General features: G+C 46.8%; 2 protein-coding genes across 8 annotated transcripts in view; one reads left to right on the top strand and one right to left on the bottom strand.

Moving 5' to 3' along the window:
• Positions 1–8,654, bottom strand: part of LOC121539902 (cathepsin F) — a 13,318-nt gene extending 4,664 nt beyond the window's left edge. For 2 of the 3 annotated variants that reach the window (XM_045207048.1, XM_041848553.2), the window contains exons 1-7: positions 8,267–8,654; positions 6,860–6,970; positions 5,472–5,553; positions 3,039–3,106; positions 2,853–2,934; positions 2,618–2,731; positions 302–450 (exon numbers count right to left, since the gene is read on the bottom strand). In XM_045207048.1, coding sequence (XP_045062983.1) covers positions 302–450; positions 2,618–2,731; positions 2,853–2,934; positions 3,039–3,106; positions 5,472–5,553; positions 6,860–6,970; positions 8,267–8,500 — 840 coding nt within the window. In that variant the 5' untranslated portion in view covers positions 8,501–8,654. The remainder of the gene's footprint in view (positions 1–301; positions 451–2,617; positions 2,732–2,852; positions 2,935–3,038; positions 3,107–5,471; positions 5,554–6,859; positions 6,971–8,266) is intronic. The other variant, XM_041848559.2, reaches the window with a different exon arrangement.
• LOC121539920 (seipin) lies at positions 8,495–23,570 on the top strand. 5 transcript variants are annotated; one of them, XM_041848585.2, is made up of 10 exons: positions 8,495–8,549; positions 14,332–14,638; positions 14,941–15,022; positions 15,158–15,301; positions 15,588–15,617; positions 15,967–16,101; positions 16,430–16,527; positions 22,172–22,301; positions 22,504–22,597; positions 22,696–23,570. In XM_041848585.2, exons 2-10 carry the CDS (start codon positions 14,385–14,387, stop codon positions 22,980–22,982), a joined length of 1,254 nt encoding a protein of 417 aa, XP_041704519.2. In that variant the 5' UTR covers positions 8,495–8,549; positions 14,332–14,384; the 3' UTR covers positions 22,983–23,570. The 5 variants fall into 5 exon arrangements, with proteins under 5 accessions (XP_041704519.2, XP_041704513.2, XP_041704507.2 ...); XM_041848579.2 differs by lacking the exon at positions 8,495–8,549 and adding an exon at positions 11,463–11,531; XM_041848573.2 differs by lacking the exon at positions 8,495–8,549 and adding an exon at positions 11,600–11,841.

Here is a 23,570-nt window from a genome sequence, read left to right as displayed (position 1 = left end):
CACACACACAGGCATTACCTACCTCCACACACAGGCATTACCAACCTCCACACACAGGCATTATCTACTTCCACATTTTCCATGAATTGTGTCATATCTACAGTATGAATGAAAGTATGACTTTTGCTTACTTATACATGTTTAGTGAAGCATCAAAGCAGAGTCATGAATACTTTGAATGCTATATAAAGCCTTTTTAAGTTGTTATTCGTCCGATCATAAATACAATCATACATACACATTTACAGTCATACCTGTAGTCATCTCCAGTCTGTAAGACCATCTCTAAACCCTGTCCTACCTGGTTCTTGACGGAGCTGACAGCTCCATGCTCTCTCCAGTCCCAGCTGGGCGGGGCAGGACCGCGGGGCATGGCTCCAGGCTTCATGGACCGCTGGAGGTTCTGCTGGCTCAGCAGGGGGTTCAGGTACAAAGTCCTAAACTCCTCCTCTGGAGGGTGAGAGACAGAGGGAGAGGGTAGAGGGAGGAGAGGAAGAATATTAGGATTATTCATGGTGTACAGTTGAGGAGTTGTACTGTAACCTTCAAATCAAATCAAATTGTATTTCCCACATGCGCCGAATACAACAGGTGTAGACATTACAGTGAAATGCTTACTTACAAGCCCTTAACCAACAACGTAGTTTTTTAAGAAAAGTGTTAAGTAGAAAATAGATAAGTAAAACATTATTATTTTTTATGTTTAAATAAAATAGAACAAAAAAAATACAAGAAAAATAAAATGCTAATAATTACAGAGCAGCAGTAAAATAAAATAACAGTAGGGAGCCTATATTTACATTTACATTTTAGTCATTTAGCAGACACTCTTATCCAGAGCGACTTACTATATACAGGGGGTACCGGTACAGAGTCAATGTGCGGGGGCACCGGTTAGTGGAGGTAAATGAGGTAATATGTACATGTGGGTAGAGTTAAAGTGACTATGCATAAATAACAAACAGAGTAGCAGCAGAGTAAAATAGGGGTATGGGGTGGGGGGGTGGGGGGGGGCAATGCAAATAATCTGGGTAGCCATGTTTAGCAGTTCAGGAGTCTTATGGCTTGGTGGTAGAAGCTGTTAAGAAGCCTTTTGGACCTAGACTTGGCGCTCCGGTACCGCTTGCCGTGCGGTAGCAGAGAGAACAGTCTATGACTAGGGTGGCTGGAGTCTTTGACAATTTTTAGGGCCTTCCTCTGACACCGCCTGGTATAGAGGTCCTGGATGGCAGGAAGCTTGGCCCCAGTGATGTACTGGGCCGTACGCACTACCCTCTGTAGTGCCTTGCAGTCAAAGGCAGAGCAGTTGCCATACCAGGCGGTGATGCAACCTGTCAGGATGCTCTCGATGGTGCAGCTGTATAACTTTTTGAGGATCTGAGGACCCATGCCAAATCTTTTCAGTCTCCTGAGGGGGAATAGGCTTTGTCGTGCCCTCTTCACGACTGTCTTGGTGTCCTCTTTTTTCCCCTGTAGTCCACAATCATCTCCTTTGTCTTGATCACATTGAGGGAGAGGTTGTTATCCTGGCACCACACGGCCAGGTCTCTGACCTCCTCCCTATAGGCTGTCTCATCGTTGTCTGTGATCAGGCCTACCACTGTTGTGTCGTCGGCAAACTTAATGATGGTGTTGGAGTCGTGCCTGGCCATGCAGTCATGGGTGAACAGGGAGTACAGGTGGGGACTGAGCACGCACCCCTGAGGGGCCCCCGTGTTGAGGATCAGCGTGGCAGATGTGTTGTTACCTACCCTTACCACCTTGGGGCGGCCCGTCAGGAAGTCCAGGATCCAGTTGCAGAGGGAGGTGTTTAATCCCAGGGTCCTTAGCTTAGTGATGAGCTTTGAGGGCACTATGGTGTTGAATGCTGAGCTGTAGTCAATGAATAGCATTCTCACGTAGGTGTTCCTCTTGTCCAGGTGGGAAAGGGCAGTGTGGAGTGCAATAGAGATTGCATCATCTGTGGATCTGTTGGAGCGGTATGCAATTTGGAGTGGGTCTAGGGTTTCTGGGGTAATGGTGTTGATGTGAGCCATGACCAGCCTTTCAAAGCACTTCATGGCTACAGACATGAGTGCTACGGGTCGGTAGTCATTTAGGCAGGTTATCTTAGTGTTCTTGGGCACAGGGATTATGGTGGTCTGCTTCAAACATGTTGGTATTACAGACTCAGTCAGGGACATGTTGAAAATGTCAGTGAAGACACTTGCCAGTTGGTCAGTGCATGCTCGGAGTACACGTCCTGGTAATCCGTCTGCCCCTGCGGCCTTGTGAATGTTGACCTGCTTAAAAATCTTACTCACATCGGCTACAGAGAGCGTGATCACATAGTCATCCGGAACAGCTGATGCTCTCATGCATGCTTCAGTGTTGCTTGCCTCGAAGCGAGCATAGAAGAGATTTAGCTCGTCTGGTAGGCTTGTGTCACTGGGCAGCTCGCGGCTGTGCTTCCCTTTGTAGTCTGTAATAGTGTTCAAGCCCTGCCACATCCGACGAGCGTCAGAGCCGGTGTAGTACGATTCAATCTTAGTCCTGTATTGACTCTTTGCCTGTTTGATGGTTTGTCGGAGGGCATAGTGGGATTTCTTATAAGCGTCCCACACATGCACACACACACCTGTGAGGTCGCTGAACTTGGTGACCCCGTACTCGGCTGTGCCCTGGTCCAGAGACTGGAGCTTCTCAGCGGTCTTCAGGTTCTCATGGAAGATACGCAGCCGCCGGTCAGTGTCTGTAGCAGCAAAGGTCAGAGGTCAGACAAAAACTGTTTATGTTAAGATGTTTTACCTTATCATCTGTGGAGGTGGATGGACGATCTTGTGTAAAATTATGGATTTACATTTATCTCTCACCCTTTTGGCTGCTGTAAGTCCTATTGTATCTGACCATGAACTCTTTGAACTGACCCAGAAGCTCCACAGAATCCACTGTCTCCTGTCACAAAAGATAAGTTAATTATTGACAAGTAAATGAAATATACGCATACAGAAAACAACAGAAAACACGCTCAAACACAACAAACGCTATGTTTCTATTACCTCAACTGGTTTGCTGGTGGAGAGGGGCAGAAATGCAACTTTGTTGGTCTCAACTGGTTTGGGATCAACTGAAATGCAAGCATCATGAAAAACAATTAGATGTAGCTATGAGTATTTACAGAAACAATCCTAAACAAATAAAAGCACAAAGGTACTGTCACGATCGTCGGGAACAGAGGACCAATGCGCAGCGTTGAATGCAAACATATTTATTAAATCTGAAAGATAACACGAACAAAACGATAACGTGACGTCCTTAGCACAAACACAACCTACTAGGAACAAGATCCCACAACCACTGTGGGAAAACAGCCTGTCTAAATGTGGTTCCCAATCAGAGACAACCAGCAACAGCTGACACTCGTTGCCTCTGATTGAGAACCATACTGGCCAACATAGAAATACAAAACTAGAATGGAAAACAAAGAGCACAAAACATACACTCTACACACCCTGGCTCAACATAAAAGAGTCCCTAGAGCCAGGGCGTGACAGTACCCCCCCCCAAAGGCGCGGACTCCGACCGCGCCAACCAACCACCACAGGGGAGGGACCGGGTGGGCACTCCGCCTTGGCGGCGGATCCGGCTCCAGGCATGATCCCCACTCCCTCTCTAACCCCCCAAAGTACCCCTGGTCCGGTCTGGCCCTGCTAGCCGGAGCTGGACTGAACACTGGTGGAGCGGATTGCTCTCGCTCCGGCGTGGAGCAGCTGACCGGTACCGGACCAGGCACCGGTGGAACTGGCACGGGCTGTGCCGGACTGACGACGCACACCACTGGCTTGGTGTGGGGAGCAGGAACAGGCCGAGCCGGGCTGGCGACGTGCACCGTAGGCTTGGTGCGGGGAGCAGGAACGGGCCGGGCCGGGCTGGCGACGCGCACCATAGGCTTGGTGCGGGGAGCAGGAACGGGCCGGACCGGGCTGGCGACGCGCACCATAGGCTTGGTGCGGAGAGCAGGAACAGGCCGGGCCGGGCTGGCGACGCGCACCATAGGCTTGGTGCGGAGAGCAGGAACGGGCCGGGCCGGGCTGGCGACGCGCACCATAGGCTTGGTGCGGGGAGCAGGAACGGGCCGGGCCGGGCTGGCGACGCGCACCATAGGCTTGGTGCGGGGAGCAGGAACGGGCCGGACCGGGCTGGCGACGCGCACCATAGGCTTGGTGCGGAGAGCAGGAACAGGCCGGGCCGGGCTGGCGACGCGCACCATAGGCTTGGTGCGGAGAGCAGGAACAGGCCGGGCCGGGCTGGCGACGCGCACCATAGGCTTGGTGCGGGGAGCAGGAACAGGCCGGGCCGGGCTGGCGACGCGCACAATAGGCTTGGTGCGGGGAGCAGGAACAGGCCGAGCCGGGCTGGCGACGCGCACCATAGGCTTGGTGCGGGGAGCAGGAACAGGCCGGGCCGGGCTGGCGACGCGCACCATAAGCTTGGTGCGGGGAGCAGGAACGGGCCGGACCGGGCTGGCGACGCGCACCATAGGCTCGGTGCGGGGAGCAGGAACAGGCCGGGCCGGGCTGACGACACGCACCACAGGCTCGATGCGAGGAACAGGAACAGGCCGGACCGTACTGGGGACACACACCACTGGCCCTACGCAGGGATCAGGAACGGGCCGGACCGGACTGGTAACACACCCCAGTACCTCTCGCCGTGCCTCTACACTCTCCCTCTCCTCTGTGACCAGTGGCCCCCTTAACCTGGCGGCCTCCTCTACAAACCCGCTGGACCGCTCCATCGCGGCCTCCTGCTGCCCCGTCGTCAACGGTGTGAGCCCCCCCCTAAAAAAATTATGGGTGTCTCTCCTCCCCATGGACCAAGCCTCCCTATCTCTCGCCAGACTCTTCCTCCACTGCTCCAAAGTCCAACCACTCTGCTCTTCATTTGGCTTGACCCAGTCGAGACTCTTCCTCCACTGTTCCCAAGTCCACCCTCTCTGCTCTTCACTAGGCTTGACCCAGTCGAAGTTGCCACGGAGATCCGCTAGCGATTCCCCTGGCGATGGCTCCTGGACACGCTGCTTGGTCCAGTTTTGGTGGGATCTTCTGTCACGATCGTCGGGAACAGAGGACCAACGCGCAGCGTTGAATGCAAACATATTTATTAAATCTGAAAGATAACACGAACAAAACAACAAAACGATAACGTGACGTCCTTAGCACAAACACAACCTACTAGGAACAAGATCCCACAACCACTGTGGGAAAACAGCCTGTCTAAATGTGGTTCCCAATCAGAGACAACCAGCAACAGCTGACACTCGTTGCCTCTGATTGAGAACCACACTGGCCAACACAGAAATACAAAACTAGAATGGAAAACAAAGAGCACAAAACATACACTCTACACACCCTGGCTCAACATAAATGAGTCCCTAGAGCCAGGGCGTGACAGGTACGTTTAGTTCCCACAGTTGAACCTTTGACACTAACCTGCTGGCTGGCACTTCAGTTTGAGGAGGGTGGACTTGCTTTCCCAGGGAATGTCCCAGACCTCAAACACACACACCTCCGTCTGACAGAGAACATGTCAGCGGAGAAAACATGGTTAGTGAGATAATCTGTGTTTGTTTTATTGGGCTGCTATGTTCATGACTTGTTTATAAAAAGTTTATTAGAATGTGGTGTATTGTTATGTGCACTTCAGAGAAATGCCTCTGTAAATTATTCACGTCAACTGAAATTAGATGTTTCTAAAAGCATGGGAATTGTACAGCACATACAGTACCAGTCAAAAGTTTGGACACACCTACTCATTCAAGAGGTTTTCTTTATTTTTACTATTTTCTACATTGTAGAACAATAGTGAAGACATCAAAACTATGAAATAATACATATGGAATCATGTAGTTACCAAATAAGTGTTAAACAAATGAAAATATATTTTATATTTGAGATTCTTCAAATAGTCACCCTTTGCCTTGATGGCAGATTTGCACACTCTTGGCATTCTCTCAAACAGCTTCATGAGGTAGTCACCTGGAATGCATTTCAATTAACAGGTGTGCCTTGTTAAAAGTTAATTTGTGGAATGTCTTTCCTTCTTAATGCGTTTGAGCTAATCAGTTGTGTTGTTACAAGGTAGGTGTGGTGAAGATAGCCCTATTTGGTAAAAGACCAAGTCCATATTATGGCAAGAACAGCTCAAATAAGCAAAGAGAAATTACAGTCGATCATTACTTTAAGACATGAAGGTCAGTCAATCCGGAAAATGTCAAGAACTTTGAAAGTTTCTTCAAGTGCAGTCGCAAAAACCATCAAGCACTATGATGAAACTGGCTCTCATGTGGACCGCCACAGGAAAGGAAGACCCAGAGTTACCTCTGCTGCAGAGGATAAGTTCATTAGAGTTACCAGCCTCAGAAATCGGCAATTATCTGCACCTCAGATTGCAGCACAAATAAATGCTTCACAGAGGCGGAACAAAGAAGGGGGAACAGTACCTGACTGGTTGTGTACATAGCTGCAGCAGGGGATAACAGTTTGTCAAATTTATGAGAAGTTAATTAGCACAAGATCCTGGTCACATGACTAGTGGGAGAGAGAACAGACGGATAGAATAATAACCTACAATAGACCCAGATACACACAATGGCCTTGATACTGGATACTCATCAGTGTTGACAGTTTATTTATGTTAGTGGTTTATGTTTTGCCAATATTCACTATTATAAAACTTTGGGTTTTGATTTGATGAGGAGCACTCTGACATTAGTTTAGCTGTACTTTCCCTCCAACAACCCACACTGTTATCATCCCAAGACAGAAAAACAAACAGACACAGACACACACACACACACACACACACACACAGGCCTCACCTTCAGGTTGTGTTCCTCGGGATAGAAGTCACAGGTCCTCAGTCTGGCAGCCTTCTTACACTGGGTGTTACTTAGCTCCACCATTATGCTGTATTGGATACCCTTCACCAGCTACAAGACAGACACACGCAGAGTCAATACACAGTGAAGGTCAGCCTCTTTGAAAAATAAACAAAATCAATTCTGCGGTTGTTGTTTTGCCATCTAGCCTAGAATTTAGCTCTGACGTCACTTTCAAGACCAATATATGGCATTTATAGGCCTAGCTGAACGGGCTGATTACACTGGAAAATACCATTCAGCAGAGCGCTAACTGGCTTGTCTAGCTGAGACAGGCTTGTCTAGCTGAGACAATAGGTTTGTTGAGGGCAGTGTTGGGGAAGCTACTCTAAAAATATAGTTTACCAAGCTACCATTTACTTCACACTGAAAGAAGTTAAGCTACACTAAAGCTACCCTTAAGAAACATATAGTTGGCTTAACTAAAGTTACTTTGAAAAAGTAGTTCACCACATCCAAACTACTTTGTGAAAAATGTTAATATGTAAAGGCTACAAATTGGAAGACAGATGACTTTGGGTTCATATGTTAACAGAATGTGTAATTTAGCCAATTAAACACAATAAGATGTTTCAAGTGAGAATTAGGCAGGTCTGAAGCTAAAAAAGAATGGAGATTCTGGCCTACTTCACCCACATTTTATTTTATTTTAGCCAAAAGAGTAGTGTGTAGTTCCAGTAGTTAGCTACACCACTACATGGCAAAAAAAACTAATGAACTACTAAAAACACTACCTAGATTTGGATTTAGTTGAACTACCACCAAGCTACTGCTAAATGTAGTTAAATTACTAGTTGAACTACATGTAGTTCACTACTCCACAACACTGGTTGAATGATAGGAGTCATAGGACACTGGCATTATTCCTTCGGACATAAAATGTAATGTGGATACAGAGAGGCATAAAAGGCTATAGTCATTAGGCAGTATGAATAGCAGCATTTCTTTTTTTTACTGTAGGCTTAGTTGATCATGAGGATAAATGCAATGAAAACATTGTTAAATTAGAGTGCTTGGTTGGGCTGCAGTAGGGTTAAGGCCTGTTCAATTTAGGCTGAGCTGCACAGACGTCATGTAGTTCAGACTAGAGGTCTTCACGGATCCACCTGTACCCGAATACCCGAGACCCGATCCGGGACCCGAACAGGTTCCGGATTCACAATTCTAAATAATGGCTCTGACGTAGGCGGCCGCATTATTCCTTTATGGCTGGTTGTTTACATCCCACGAACTAAAATTTGTGACGGCCTATTTGCCAGATACAGTATTATGGCCTACAATCACAATGGACATAAACTAGGCTATATATTTTTTAATAAACAAATAATATTTCACAACAGTGTCTACCTGTTTACTGGCAGAGAGGATCTTGCTAACTCTGCGAACGTGCATCGCATTGGACACCATGTTATAGCGCTCTTCTGCAAACTTCAGTGCCTTCTTCAAACCTGGGTCGTTTTCCGACAAACGGACCGCAGATCCGGGTGCCCCCATTAAAGTGTCATCCAAATCGGCCAGAACCGAGCCCAAAACTGCCAGGGTTAGGCAAAGGATAACGGGGCGGCGAAATCCGACGTCCATGTTGATCAGTCTGTCTGTAGAGCAGAAAAAGATCAAGGGACAGTGGACGGTAAGATTATAAAACCGGATGTTTGTTTTCCCAGTTAACTATCAATCCCACAATACGACAAAAAAATCAACAGAACAGGGTTGCCAGGTCAAGATAAATTTCTAGACCAATGACCAATCAAAACCGGCGCAAAAAGGAATGAAAACTAGCCCAATTTCTTTTTTTTCACAGCAAGAGAGGAGTTGCCATATCTATGCAATAAAACATGTTTCCATAACGTTATCGAGCCAATTAAGAAGGAATATCATAGTAACTTGTAATGATGTTAGAAGCTAAATTCGGGTTTCCTCAAAATAATAATTATTGCAAGCTATGACATGACATAATAAAGGAATTTGAATATGTAACAAGAGAAAAGATAATTCGTCCTTATTAAACTCGCCAGATCATTTTCCATCAATGGATGTCGTTTTAACTCGCTTGACTGCTATGATTAATCAATAAGGCACAAGGGGTATGGTATATGGCCAATATACCACGGCTAAGTGCACGACGCAAGGCAGAGTGCCTGGATACAGCCGTTAGCAGTGGTATATTGGCCATATACCACAAACCCCAGGGGTGTCTTTTTGCTATTATAAACTGGTTACCAACGTCATTAGAACAGTAAACAGTAATGTTTTGTCATACCAGTGGTTATGGTCTAATATATCACCTGCTTTCAGCCAATCAGCATTCAGTTCGAACCAGTTGTAAATAAATCACCTTTGCACATGTGCATAACTATAGATAAATCCGAAAGGAGAGTTTGAGTGATGAAAGTTGGATAGAGGATCTCGAAATCTCTGAGCAAGAAACACTTGGATGAACATAAAAAACTAATGTTAGGCTATTTTCTGGCAATTGTGCTGTTATTATGTGCCAGATGTTGACTACAAACCGTTATAACTGGCCCATTTGCGAGACTGACTTGTCATTTCAATAGGCATAGGCTACAGACTAAAATCAGGGTTTATGATTCTAATTACATTTTGCCATAGTTTGCTTAGATAAAGGCAGGTAGCCTATAGCCGCTGATAGGCCTATATCTATTTTCAGATAGTCTACAGTAGCCTAGACAAGATGTAGGCAAGACGTAAACTGAACGATTTAGCAGCTTGCTTAGTTCAAATTAACAGACTAATTTATTCAATATGAATAGCGAGCAGATTTCGCAACATGTGCTTGTTTCCCCAATATCCTGCTGGAATAGGCTACTGAGGATGGGGTCATCATTTCAATCACTGAATTAAATATTAATAATATGTATATGAACTGAATGTGCTTGTCAACAACAGCCAGTGTTTATTTTTTTGAATTTGTCTTACCTGTAGCCTAATCTGACTACTGTTACCGTCAATCTAATGCGTTCATAATAACACAAGGCTACAACAACAGTAAACTGAAGTTATAGGCTTTTTATTGAATTGGTTTGCCATCTCCAGGTAGGCTACACAAGTGGCACAAATTGATTTGCAATGACTCCAGTGATATCGTAATGTCAACATATGTATTGTATCAAATGGTAGCCTACAATGGCATATACATTAATAGGCTACTTGATGGCCAACAGAGGCAAATGTATAATTCTCCACATTTAGCCTAATGTCAGTTTCATTGAGGGCTTTTCCCCATAAAAATAACCACGCGAGGGAGTTCCATAACTTCCATTTCAAATTTCTACTCGGGCAACCCCCAAGACCCAAGAACTGAACATGAATAAAGCACTTCGCTTGATACCGTTTTCTTTAAGCAGTCAAAATTACTATGCAGTTTAAACCACCTACGAGCGGATTTATGTAATGCGCTCTAGTGCGCCCAAAGTCGTTTTCCAATGCTTTGTCTCCATTATTTATTGATGTGCATCAGTTCTAGAGTATTAATATGTTTTATGGAAAACGTTTTGGAAATAGGTGTATCTATAATGACAATCTAAATAGCCTACCTACAACTGGTAAAAAGTTGTCACAACGTGCGCGCGTGCTGCTCTTGCTCCTCTCGCTCACGTGACACAGCCAATAACTGTAGCGCTCTCTCAACACACACACACACACACACACACACACACACACCCCTCCGGCATTCCCCACCACTCACTCAGCAACTGCCTGTCTCACTGCCTGACATTTACATTTACATTTTTACATTTTAGTCATTTAGCAGACGCTCTTATCCAGAGCGACTTACAGTTAGTGCATTCATCTTAAGGTAGCTAGGTGGGACAACCACATACACTGAGTGTACAAAACATTAGGAACAATTTCCATGACATAGACTGACCAGGGGAATCCAGGGGAAAGCTATGATCCCTTATTGATGTTATTGATGAAGGGGAGGAGACAGGTTCAAGAAGGATTTTTAAGTATTGAGACAATTGAGACATGGATTGTGTATGTGTGCCATTCAGGGGGTGACTAGACTTAAGTCATTCCTGGCCATTCCTGACAGTCAGGTGCAGGTCACAGTTAAGTCTTTTTTTTTTTAAAGAAGAGAGAAATGCCTTGGCAGCCGCGGTGCAACTTAGAAATAGCACAAAAACCAGCAACCCGCGACATGGTTTTCAAAGTAGCCCAATTTAGCAGGAAAACAGCCCCAAATAGAAATGGATACACTATGGATACTATGTTGCCAGAAACAACGATGGAACGACGGTGGGCGGAGCTACAGGGACTAGTTTCGGTGTTTGTTCAAGAAGCCTAGGCGCTGCATGCTTGATCTCAAGTTGTTCAAGTTTGTTATAGGCTAAGTAAGCAAATCACTGCAAGCTAATAGAGAAAATATGCATAATAATAACATACGTATAACATATTAATAACATATCATATTTCAATTCATATCCATTCCAGAGACAGGAAATTGTGTAATATCCTATTGTGAAGAGACTGGATCAGACTTGATGCCAAATATTGCGATATTTCAACATCCAAAGTATTACTCAACAACACATCTGAAGTCTGTGAAGATCTATTCCTTATGCAGATAAAGGATCAATTACTTGTGCTGGTATGAGTGATACTGATATCAGTTGAATGTTCTGTTTGCAAAATAACTCCCTGTCTTCTTCGTTTAGTTATTGTTTAAATATGCATTTTAAGTTTCATTTAAACGTTCTACAGTAGTTTGAAACTGTAACCCTATGTGAGCGACGCGACCAATCCGGTGCTTTTTTTCTATCTCGGTAGCCTATTGGAGAGCTTGTCTATAAAAGGCACTGAGAGAGTGTTTTTATATCGTTTTATCTGTGCTGCAATACACGCTCTTAGAGAAGAAGTTGGGAGAAGGGGGACAACTTTTACTGCTCGTTATCAAAAAGGTATTGAAACAATAACACCATTTTATCTCTGCACCAATATCCGAGGTCATTGAGACATTTGGAGGTGAGTTTTAATACTTTGGCAGTGTGCTCTCTGTGTCAGTAACAGAGAGTTTGTTAATATGGGACTATATCTTTTCCCACAGTTTGATCATTTAAGGACAAGGTTAAACGTGTATTCATTGTTACTGTTGGTATATTTTGGTAAATTGAGTGTCCATTGTTGAATTAGCTCCTTTATAAATCAGCTTTTTAGGAATATTCTGTATTCTCCACCCTTTCTATCTTGCCAAACTTCTCTCATCTCATCTAGTCATCTGATGTAGTTTGGTTACACTTGTGACTTGTGAAATTAGACCCAGTGGTTTCATACCACTCAAAATCATCACTGCAATCACTGTCTGTGCCTTCAACCCTCTGTCCTGCAGGCCTCAATAGCCTCTTCTCATTAGCCCTCACATACAGGTCTGTCTTTCTCTCTGTTCATAATAGAATAGTTCAAACACTAGAGGTAGAGCGTTGGGCCAGTAACCGAAAGGTCGCTGGTTCAAATACCCAAGCCGACAAGGTGGAAAATCTGTTGATGTGCCCTTGAGCAAGGCACTTAACTCTAATTTGCTGCAGGGGTGCCATACTACTATGGCTGACCCTGTAAAACTACACATTTCACTGCACCTATCCCGTGTATGTGACAATAAAATATATACAATACCAGTCAAAAGTTTGGACACACCTACTCAATCCAGGGTTTTTCTTTATTTTTACTATTTTCTACATTGTAGAATAATACTGAAGACAGAAAAACTATGAAATAATACATATGGAATCATGTAGTAACCAAAAAAGTGTTAAACAAATGAAAATATATTTTTATTTGAGATTCTTCAAAGTAGCCACCCCTTTGCCTTGATGACAGCTTTGCACACTCTTGGCATTCTCTTAAACAACTTCATGAGGTAGTCACCTGGAATGCATTTCAATTAACAGGTGTGCCTTGTTAAAAATTAATTCGTGGAATTTATTTCCTTCTTAATGTGTTTGAGCCAATCAGTTGTGTTGTGACAAGGTAGGGGTGGTATACAGAAGATAGCCCTATTTGGTAAAAGACCAAGTCCATATTATGTCAAGAACAGCTCAAATAAGCAAAGAGAAAAGACAGTCCATCACTATTTTAAGACATGAAGGTCAGTCAATCCGGAAAATGTCAAGAACTTTGAAAGTTTCTTCAAGTGCAGTCGCAAAAACCATCAAGCGCTATGATGAAACTGGCTCTCATGAGGACCGCCACAGGAAAGGAAGACCCAGAGTTACCTCTGCTGCAGAGGATAAGTTCATTAGAGTTACTAGCCTCAGAAATCGGCAATTAACTGCACCTCAGATTGCAGCCCAAATAAATGCTTCACAGAGTTCAAGTAACAGACACAATTCAACATCAACTGTTCAGAGGAGACTGTGTGAATCAGGCCTTCATGGTCGAATTGCTGCAAGTAAACCACTACTAAAGGACACCAATAAGAAGAAGAGACTTGCTTGGGCCAAGAAACACAAGCAATGGACATTAGACCGGTGGAAATCTGTCCTTTGGTCTGGACTCCAAATTTGAGATTTTTGATTCCGACCGCCGTGTCTTTGTGAGATGCAGAGTAGGTGAACTGATGAACTGATGATCTCCGCATGTGTGGTTCCCACCGTGAAGAATGGAGGAGGAGGTGTAATGGTGTGGGGGTGCTTTGTTGGTGACACTGTCAGTGATTTATTTAGAATTCAAGGCACACTTAACCAGCATGGCTACCACTGCATTCTACAGCGATACGCCATTCTATCTGGTTTGGGCTTAGTGGGACTATCATTTGTTTTTCAACAGGACAATGACCCAACACACCTCCAGGCTGTGTAAGGGCTATTTGACCAAGAAGGAGAGTGGTGGAGTGCTGCATCAGATGACCTGGCCTCCACAATCACCCGACCTCAACCCAATTGAGATGGTTTGAGATGAGTTGGACTGCAGAGTGAAGGAAAAGCAGCCAACAAGTGCTCAGCATATGTGGGAACTCCTTCAAGACTGTTGGAAAAGCATTCCTCATGAAGCTGGTTGAGAGAATGCCAACACAACTGATTGGCTCAAACACATTAAGAAGGAAATAAATTCCACGAATTAATTTTTAACAAGGCACACCTGTTAATTGAAATGCATTCCAGGTGACTACCTCATGAAGCTGTTTGAGAGAATGCCAAGAGTGTGCATAGCTGTCATCAAGGCAAAGGTTGGCTACTTTGAAGAATCTCAAATAAAAATATATTTTGATTTGTTTAACACTTTTTTGGTTACTACATGATTCCATATGTGTTATTTCATAGCTCTGATGTCTTCACTATTATTCTACAATGTAGAAAATAGTAAAAATAAAGAAAACCCCTTGAATGAGTAGGTGTCCAAACTTTTGACTGGTACTGTATATATATATATTTTATGCGGACCTGACCGGATAGCTTGACCAGAGAAGTTCTATCGAGCATCAGAATAGATCATCAACACTTCAGAGATGGACACAGGAACTGAACCTATGGGCACCGGAGGTCATCATGGGTCAGGTGATCCAGTTGGACCGGCGCTGCTCTGGCTCCGGGACACAGTTACCACGGTAACGCTGCAGGCGCGTCAGAGGGTGTTACAGGGAGCGTTGTTACTGTGTGCTCTGGGACTGTTACTATGGACCGCCATCTTCCTCTACGGGAGCTTCTACTACTCCTACATGCCCCTAGCCACCTACAGTACACCTGTCCACTACTACTACAGGTGTGCTTTACACTCATGCTTCCTCACACATACAGACACACCCTCTCTCTCTCTCTCTCTCTCTCTCTCTCTCTCTCTCTCTCTCTCTCTCTCTCTCTCTCTCTCTCTCTCTCTCTCTCTCTCTCTCTCTCTCTCTCTCTCTCTCTCTCTCTCTCTCTCTCTCTCTCTCTCTCTCTCTCTCTCTCTCTCTCTCTCTCTCTCTCTCTCTCTCTGTCTCTGTCTCTTTCTCCACACCTCAAGTACATGCATACTTTTGCAATAATTGGAATTCATTACATTTTTGACTCCCTTTCCTTTTGCAGGACGGACTGTGACTCCTCAGCTTCCCTTCTCTGCTCCTTCCCCACCGCCAACGTCTCTCTCCTGAGGAATGGCAAGAACCAGGTGATCCTTTATACACTGTTTATCCATCCACCTTTATTAGCCTATGTAACGTATAGAAAAGTTTTGCCAATGCACAGAATGAATTGGGAGGTTTTCACTATGACGTTTGAACTCATTTGAACCCTCCCTCTGAAGGCGATGACATACGGCCAGCCCTATCGGATCTCTCTGGAGCTGGAGATGCCCGAGTCTCCAGCCAATCAGGAGTTAGGAATGTTCATGGTCAAGATGTTCTGTTACTCCAGACAGGGGCAGACTGTGACCTCTTCAGCACGATCTGTGAGTTGACCAGTGTTGAGAATATCAAGTATTGTGTTGGGCTTGTTAATGTGCATCCCACAGTTGCATATTAACCAATCCTTATTTGCACTTTTTAACATTCATCTGTTTTGATCTGTATTTGTGGTGTATTTTGAGTGAGCTTGAGTGCATGTTCGATTTTTTTTATACTGCTGCAACCAAATTGCCCAGCAATGGGGAACAATCAATATCTTCTGAATTTAAATACTCTGATTGTCCTGTGTTGGTAAATTGACCACCCTGTTGGTCTGCCTCGCTGTCTCAGGTAAGGCAGCTCAGCTCCAGCTCTCGCTTTGTGAGTACGCCGCTGCCGCACACTGACCTCCCACGCAGCTGTCATACCGCATGCTATGACTGCTTATGCCATGTCTTATATAGTTAAACATATCTATAGAACTTCTTATGACATCTCTTATATAGTTAAACATATCTATAGAACTGCTTATGACATATCTTATATAGTTAAACATAACTATAGAACTGCTTATGACATCTCTTATGTAGTGGTTTTTACAGTGTAATAAGCTTTATGACAGAGGGACAGTATGTCAGAGGAATGTGGCAATGGACAATAAAGTGAAATATGCATGAGAAACTGTATACATTGGCCATTGGTGTCCTGCTCCTTTTCCTGTTCCTATTAGACGATGCTGCGGTATCGTTCCAGCCTGCTCCAGACTCTGGGAACACTGTTTCTCATCCCGTTCTTCCTGGCCGGAACGGCGGACCAGAGACAGCTGGTAGAGGTGGAGCTCTTCTCCGAATACAGAGAGGATTCTGTGAGTCCCTGGCCGCCCAGTGTGTGTGTGTGTGTGTGTGTGTGTGTGTGTGTGTGTGTGTGTGTGTCTGTGTGTGTGTGTGTGTGTGTGTGTGTGTGTGTGTGTCTGTGTGTGTGTGTGTGTGTGTGTGTGTGTGTGTGTGTGTGTGTGTGTGTGTGTGTGTGTGTGTGTGTGTGTGTGTGTGTGTGTGTGTGTGTGTGTGTCTGTGTGTGTCTGTGTGTGTGTGTGTGTGTGTGTGTGTGTGTGTGTCTGTCTGTGTGTGTGTGTGTGTGTGTGTGTGTGTGTGTGTGTGTGTGTCTGTGTACAGGGCTAACCCCTCTCTCTGTAGTATGCCCCCTCTATAGGAGCCATCATTGAGATCCAGTCTCAGAGGGTGCAGATCTACTCAGCACAGCTCTACATTCACGCTCACTTCACTGGCATAAGGTTAGCTTTACCTCATATTCAATCATGAAGAAGTATGAAATATTTTGATTTACTTAAAAAAGTAACACATTTACTTGAAGAACTAAAATGAACTAACCCGCCCCCTCTCCAGTGGTGAAAAAAGTACCCAATGTCATACTTGAGTAAAAGTAAAGATACCTTAATAGAAAATGACTTAAGTAAAAGTGAAAGTCACCCAGTGAAATACTACTTGAGTATTTGGTTTTAAATATACTTAAGTATCAAAATGAAATGTAATTGCAAAAATATACTCAAGTATCAAAAGTAAAAGTATAAATCATTTCAAATTGCTTATATTAAGCAAACCAGTCGGCACAGTTGTCTTTTTTATGGATAGCCAGGGGCACACTCCAACACTCAGACATTATTTACAAACAAAGCATTTGTGTTTAGTGAGTCCACCAGATCAGAGGCAGTAGGGTAGACCAGGGATGTTCTCTTGATAAGTGCGTGAATTGGACCATTTTCCTGTCCTGCTAAGTAAGCATTCAAAAGGTAACGATTACTTTTGGGTGTCAGGGAAAATGTATGGAGTAAAAAGTACATTATTTTCTTTAGGAATGTAGTGAAGTAAAAGTAAAAGTAGTCAAAAATATAGATAGCAAAGTAAAGTCCAGATACCCCAAAAAAGTACTTAAGTAGTTGTCACGACTTCTGCCAAGGCTGCCTCCCCTCCTTGTTTGGGCAGGTTTCACTCCATTTGTCTTGTCTTCAATCACACACACCTGGTCCTTATTCCCTCATTAGTCATTGTATAAGTGTTCCCTCTGCTTCCTTGTCTGTGTAGGTGATTGTTTATTGTGGAGGTTAGTGAAGCTCGGTAGAGCTCTGGTATTTTGTATTGACGGGAGTATTTCCTGTGTGCCTTGTACTTTCCAGTGCGCCTGTTTTGTGCCCTGGAGTGTGTTTGACGCATTTCTGCGTAAACCTGTATTTAGCGGATTAAAGCCTGTTATTCTGTGATTTACCCTCCTGCGCCTGACTCCTTCAACACCACCTCATCACAGAATCACCCACCCGCTATGGAGTGGAACGGGTCCAGGAGCATTCAACTATGCTAGCCAGCTTGGGTGAAGCGATAGATCGGGTTCTTCAGGTCGTCCAACGCCTGGAGAGGAGAGAGCCCGATCCCTCGAGACCAGCTGGCCAACCGGATCCCGCCACCTACACCCCAGCACCCGGAGGGATCCAGATATCCCGAACACGGAAGTTCGACGGAACAGCGGCGCTGTGCCAAGGATTCCTTCTCCAACTGGAGCTCTACTTCTGCAGCTTCCGGCCGGTCCCATCGGAGCGGGAGAAGGTGTCCGCCCTCGTCTCCTGCCTCTCGGGGAAAGCCCTGGAGTGGGCCAACGCGGTGTGGAACGAAGGAGGAGCCGCGTTGGAGAACTACAGGGAGTTCGCTCGCCTCTTCAGGGCGGTCTTCGATCACCCGCCCGAGGGTCGAGAGGCGGGCAAGCGGCTGGTCCACCTGAGGCAGGGGACGAGGACTGCGCAGGACTTCGCATTGGAGTTTCGAACTCTGGCAGCTGGGTCCGGGTGGAACGAGCGGGCCCTGATCGACCATTTCCGGTGCCATCTGTGAGAGGATGTCCAACGGGAGCTAGCCTGCCGTGACACCATGTTGTCCTTCTCGCAACTGGTGGACATGGCCATTCGTTTGGACAACCTGCTGGCAACCAGAGGACGTCCTGGAGGAGGTCTACCCGTTTCCATCCCGGCCGACTCGGATCCAGAACTGATGGAGATGGGTGGAACCGCTAGCCGAGAGAGCGGAGGACGACAGCGCCAGTGCCACACTGGTGGCGCGAAGGGACATTTCACCACACGTTTTCGTCAACGCTTTTCTGGGTTTAGAGGCGGCAGGCAGGGCACTCTCGCATCACCCCAGGTATCGAACACCCACACTCGTTCAGAGCCCTCTGCTGCGTACTGTAAAATACACATCTCCTTTCCTGAGCACATGGTAGTTCCCCAGTGTAAGGCGCTAGTCGATTCAGGCGCAGCTGGGAACTTTATGGACAGGGCATTCGCACACCGTATAGGCATTCCATTGATTCCCCTATCCATTCCACGCCCCATCAGAGCACTTGATAGTCGACCATTATGGTCCGGGTTGGTTAAGGAAGTTACTGCACCAGTCACCATGATTACCCAGGAGACTCATTGTGAGCGGGTTACTTTTACCATTATTGAGTCTCCTGCTTTCCCTGTGGTATTAGGTCTCCCTTGGCTAGCACTCCACAACCCCACCTTCTCATGGCCGCAGAGGGTTCTCACGGGGTGGTCGCGAGAATGTCAGGGTAGGTGTCTAGGTGTTTTTCCGTTGGTGCAACCACGGTGGAAAGTCCAGACAGTACCTCCACCGTGCGCATTCCCCCTGAATACCTCGATCCGGCGCAAACGTTCTCTAAAACGCAGGCGACTAAATTACCACCTCATCGGGCGGGGGATTGCGCGATAAACCTCTGGGTAGACGCTGTACCTCCCAGGAGTCATATACCCCCGTCACAGGCTGAAACGGTGGCTATGGAAACATATCCCTGCGCCAGGGGTATATACGTCCCTCCAATTCACCCGCCTCCTCGAGTTTCTTCTTTGTGAAGAAGAAGGACGGAGGTCTGCGCCCGTGCATTGATTATCGACCACTGAACAGGGAGACGATAAGATTTAGTTGCCCTCTCCCCCTCATTCCTTCAGTGATTGAATCAATGCATGGGGCGCGCTTCTTCACCAAATTAGATCTCAGGAGTGCGTACAACCTGGTGCGTATCCGAGAGGGAGATGAGTGGAAGACAGCATTCAGCACAACCACGGGGCATTATGAATACCTGGTGATGCCCTATGGTTTGATGAATGCTCCCTCAGTTTTCCAGTCCTTTGTGAACGAGGTGTTTCGGGACATGCTTGGTCGCGGTGTAGTGGTCTACATCGATGACATTCTGGTGTATTCCACTACGCGCGCCGAGCATGTGTCCCTGGTTCGCAAGGTGCTGGTCCGACTGTTGGAAAATGGCCTTTATGCTAAGGCAGAGAAGTGTATGTTTTTCCAGCAGTCTGTCTCCTTCCTTGGATACTGCATTTCCACCTCAGGTGTGGAGATGGAGGGAGATCGCATTTCAGCCGTGCGTAATTGGCCGACTCCAACCACGGTTAAGGAGGTGCAGCGATTCCTTGGCTTTGCCAACTACTATCAGAGGTTTATCCGGGGCTTTGGCAAGGTCGCAGCTCCCATTACCTCCCTGTTGAAGGGTGGGCCGTCCCGGCTCCGCTGGTCTGCTGAGGCTGACCTGGCCTATAGCAAACTGTGGGGTCTGTTCACCTCAGCCCCAGTACTGGCCCACCCATATTCATCACTACCGTTCGTAGTGGAGGTGGATGCATCCGAGGTTGGGATAGGAGCTGTCCTGTCTCAACGCTCGGGTACACCACCCGAGCTCCGCCCCTGTGCGTTCTTCTCGAAAAAGCTCAGCCCGGCGGAGCAGAACCACGGCGTTGGTGATCGGGAGCTGTTGGCTGTTGTCCGAGCCTTGACCGTATGTAGGCATTGGCTTGAGGGGGCAAAACACCCTTTCCTCGTCTGGACGGACCACCGTAACCTGGAGTACATCCGGGCAGCGAGGAGGCTGAATCCTCACCAGGCCAGGTGGGCCCTATTCTTCACCCGGTTTGACTTCACTCTATCATACATCCCGGGTACGAAGAACGTGAAGGCAGACGCACTGTCCCGGCTGTATGACACAGAGAAGAGGCCCAGCGACAACACCCCCATACTGCCGGCCTCCTGTACGTGCCTACAGTACGTGCCTGCTCTTATCCGTGATCGTCTGATCTACTGGGCACACACGTCACCCTCCTCTGGTCACCCAGGTATCGGCCGTACAGTGCGCTGCCTGACCGGAAAATACTGGTGGCCTACCTTGGCTAAGGACGTGAGGGTGTATATCTCCTTCTGCTCAGTGTGCGCCCAGAGTAAGGCACCTAGGCACCTCCCAGCTGGTAAGTTACAACCTTTACCAGTTCCACAACGACCATGGTCTCACCTAAGTGTTGATTTTCTAACTGATCTTCCCCTCTCCCAAGATAACACCAACATCCTGGTCGTTGTGGACCGCTTTTCTAAAGCCTGCCGCCTCCTTGCTCTGCCCGGTCTCCCCACGGCTCTGCAAACTGCAGAGGCCCTGTTTACACACGTCTTCCGGCACTACGGGGTACCAGAGGATATAGTGTCTGACCGAGGTCCCCAGTTCACGTCCAAGGTCTGGAAGGCATTCATGGAACGTCTGGTGGTCTCGGTCAGCCTGACCTCTGGGTTCCACCCCGAGAGTAATGGGCAGGTGGAATAGGTAAATCAGGACGTGGGTAGGTTCCTGTGGTCCTACTGCCAGGACCGGCCGGGGGAGTGGTCGGTGTTCTTGCCATGGGCAGAATATGCCCAGAACTCTCTCCGCCACTCCTCCACTAACCTAACGCCTTTCCAGTGTGTTCTAGGTTACCAACCGGTTCTGGCACCATGGCACCAGAGCCAGACTTTTTTCGGCGAGCAGAGGAGACGTGGGATGCTGCCCACGTTCACCTCCAACGCGCCGTGCATCGTCAGAAGGCCAACGCTGACTGCCACCGCAGTGAGGCCCCCGTCTTTGTACCGGGGGATCGGGTCTGGCTCTCGACCCGGAATCTGCCCCTCCGCCTGCCCTGCCGGAAGCTGAACCTGCGGTTTGTGGGGCCGTTCAAAGTCCTGAGGAGAGTCAACGAGGTCACTTATAGGTTATTACTTCCCCCTGATTACCGTATTAACCCCTTGTTTCATGTGTCTCTCCTCAGGCCGGTGGTAGCTGGTCCGCTCCAGGAGTCTGAGGTGCGGGAGGTCCCTCCACCTCCTCTGGACATCGAGGGGGCCCCGGCGTACTCTGTCCGTTCCATCCTGGATTTGAGGCGTCGGGTGGGGGGCCTTCAGTACCTCATGGAGTGGGAGGGGTACGGTCCGGAGGAACGGTGCTGGGTCCCGGTGAGGGATATCCTCGATCCCTCCATGTTACGGGATTTCCACCGTCGCCATCCGGCTCGCCCTGCTCCGCGTCCTCCTGGCCGCCCCCGAGGCCAGGGTCGGCACGCTGCTGGAGCCGCGCGTCAAGGTGGGGGGGTACTGTCACGACTTCCGCAGAAGCTGCCTCCCCTCCTTGTTCGGGCAGGTTTCGTCGTTCGGCGTCACCGGCTTACTAGCTACTGCCGATCCATTTATCATCACTCCATTTGTCTTGTCTTCAATCACACCACACCTGGTCCTTATTCCCTCATTAGTCATTGTATAAGTGTTCCCTCTGCTTCCTTGTCTGTGTGGGTGATTGTTTATTGTGGAGGTTAGTGAAGCTTGGTGGAGCTCGGGTATTTTGTATCGACAGGAGTATTTCCTGTGTGCCTTGTATTTTACAGTACGCCTGTTTTGTGCCCTGGAGTGTGTTTGACGCATTTCTGCGTAAACCTGCATTTTGCGGATTAAAGCCTGTTATTCTGTGATTTACCCTCCTGCGCCTGACTCCTTCAACACCACCTCATCACAATAGTACTTTAAAGTATTTTTACTTAAGTACTTTATACCACTGCTCCTCTCTCTCCTCATCAGGTACTTCCTGTACAACTTCCCGACACTGTCAGCAGTAATGGGTGTGGCCAGTAACTTCTCCTTCCTCAGTGTCCTCCTCCTCTTCAGTTACCTGAGGCTCATCTGGGGCAGATTTATCAACCCTCAAAAGGTGAGAGTGGAATGGCCCCTTGAACAGGAGACCATGGTATGATTCACATAGTGAGACAGTGTAGTGAATATTTTTAAAACCTGTGTATACTGTTCTCGTACCTGTCGAAAACATTTATTCAGAGACAGTAGTCGCGGTACATTCTAGAATATTCTGCGTGTGTTCGTGGGCGTGTGTGTGTTTGGGCGTGTGTGTGTATGAGGTGAGAGATAGGATTCATCTTCATCAGAGGCTAGCTGGGATGGACAAGAGTGAGGACACAGAACACCTGCAAGATGACCAGGTTGACACTACAGGTAAGTACACACTTGGACACACACCTGTGTGAGATGTATCATGTGTTGTGTGTTTCCTGTATCATGATGTTGTGTTTGGGTGTGTGCTTTTCACTCAGGAATCGAGAATTCTTCATCGGATGCACTACTGGAGGCACATCAGATTACAGCAACCCATCTGAGCCAGGAGGAAGAGTCCATTCTCAAAGCAGGAGGGGGGGAGATGGACATCAGACATGGAAGGTTTCAGAGTGAGATAGATGAAGAAGAGATCGTTGCAGAGGAAGGGGTGGAGAATATGGGCATGTCTCTTGACCCAGAGTTGGAAGGGTCATCTGAGACAGCAAAGCAGCCAGACAGCATCCACAGCACACTGACTGGAACCTCAACCTGTGTGATATCCTGATGGAGAGCTCCAATGGATGCACAGTCGCTTAATGACCAATAGGTGGGGGCCAAAGTATTATCTTTAGAGGGGGCCCTCTTGTACTTTGTTACTGTAAAACAATAGGAAGATTTGTAAAGTTTAAAAATCTTCTTACATGTTTAAAGCTGTGTCAATGTATTACTTTTGTGTCCTCTTTTATTTAGCTTATTTAAAGTTGTGTGATGATTCATGCAAAAACCAGACAATGTTGAAACATTTGACCATAGGCCTCCACCGAAGATTAACATTTTACTGTAGCCTACATTATTGCACAAATGGAGTAAGGGTTATATCAGATGATCTCAGTATTATGAAACATCCAGGGTGGATGACAACACAAACAAAATGCCTTCCCCATTTTAATATGTTTGCATGTTACCAGATAGTTTTCCAACCAATTGGCAACACATTTTCATTTCCACCAGTGGTATGTTTCCACCAAACGGACTTGTTGCAGATAAAACAAATATGTGCTTGATGATGTACTGCACACAAAATGTACTTTCTCACTTAAGTTTTCATGTAGGCCTACCGAATAAAAATGTCCATCGACATTTTGTAACTTTA

The sequence above is a fragment of the Coregonus clupeaformis genome, chromosome 3, assembly GCF_020615455.1.
Source record: "Coregonus clupeaformis isolate EN_2021a chromosome 3, ASM2061545v1, whole genome shotgun sequence".
Classification (NCBI taxonomy): domain Eukaryota; kingdom Metazoa; phylum Chordata; class Actinopteri; order Salmoniformes; family Salmonidae; genus Coregonus; species Coregonus clupeaformis.
This window is presented reverse-complemented; position numbering and strand designations above follow the sequence as displayed.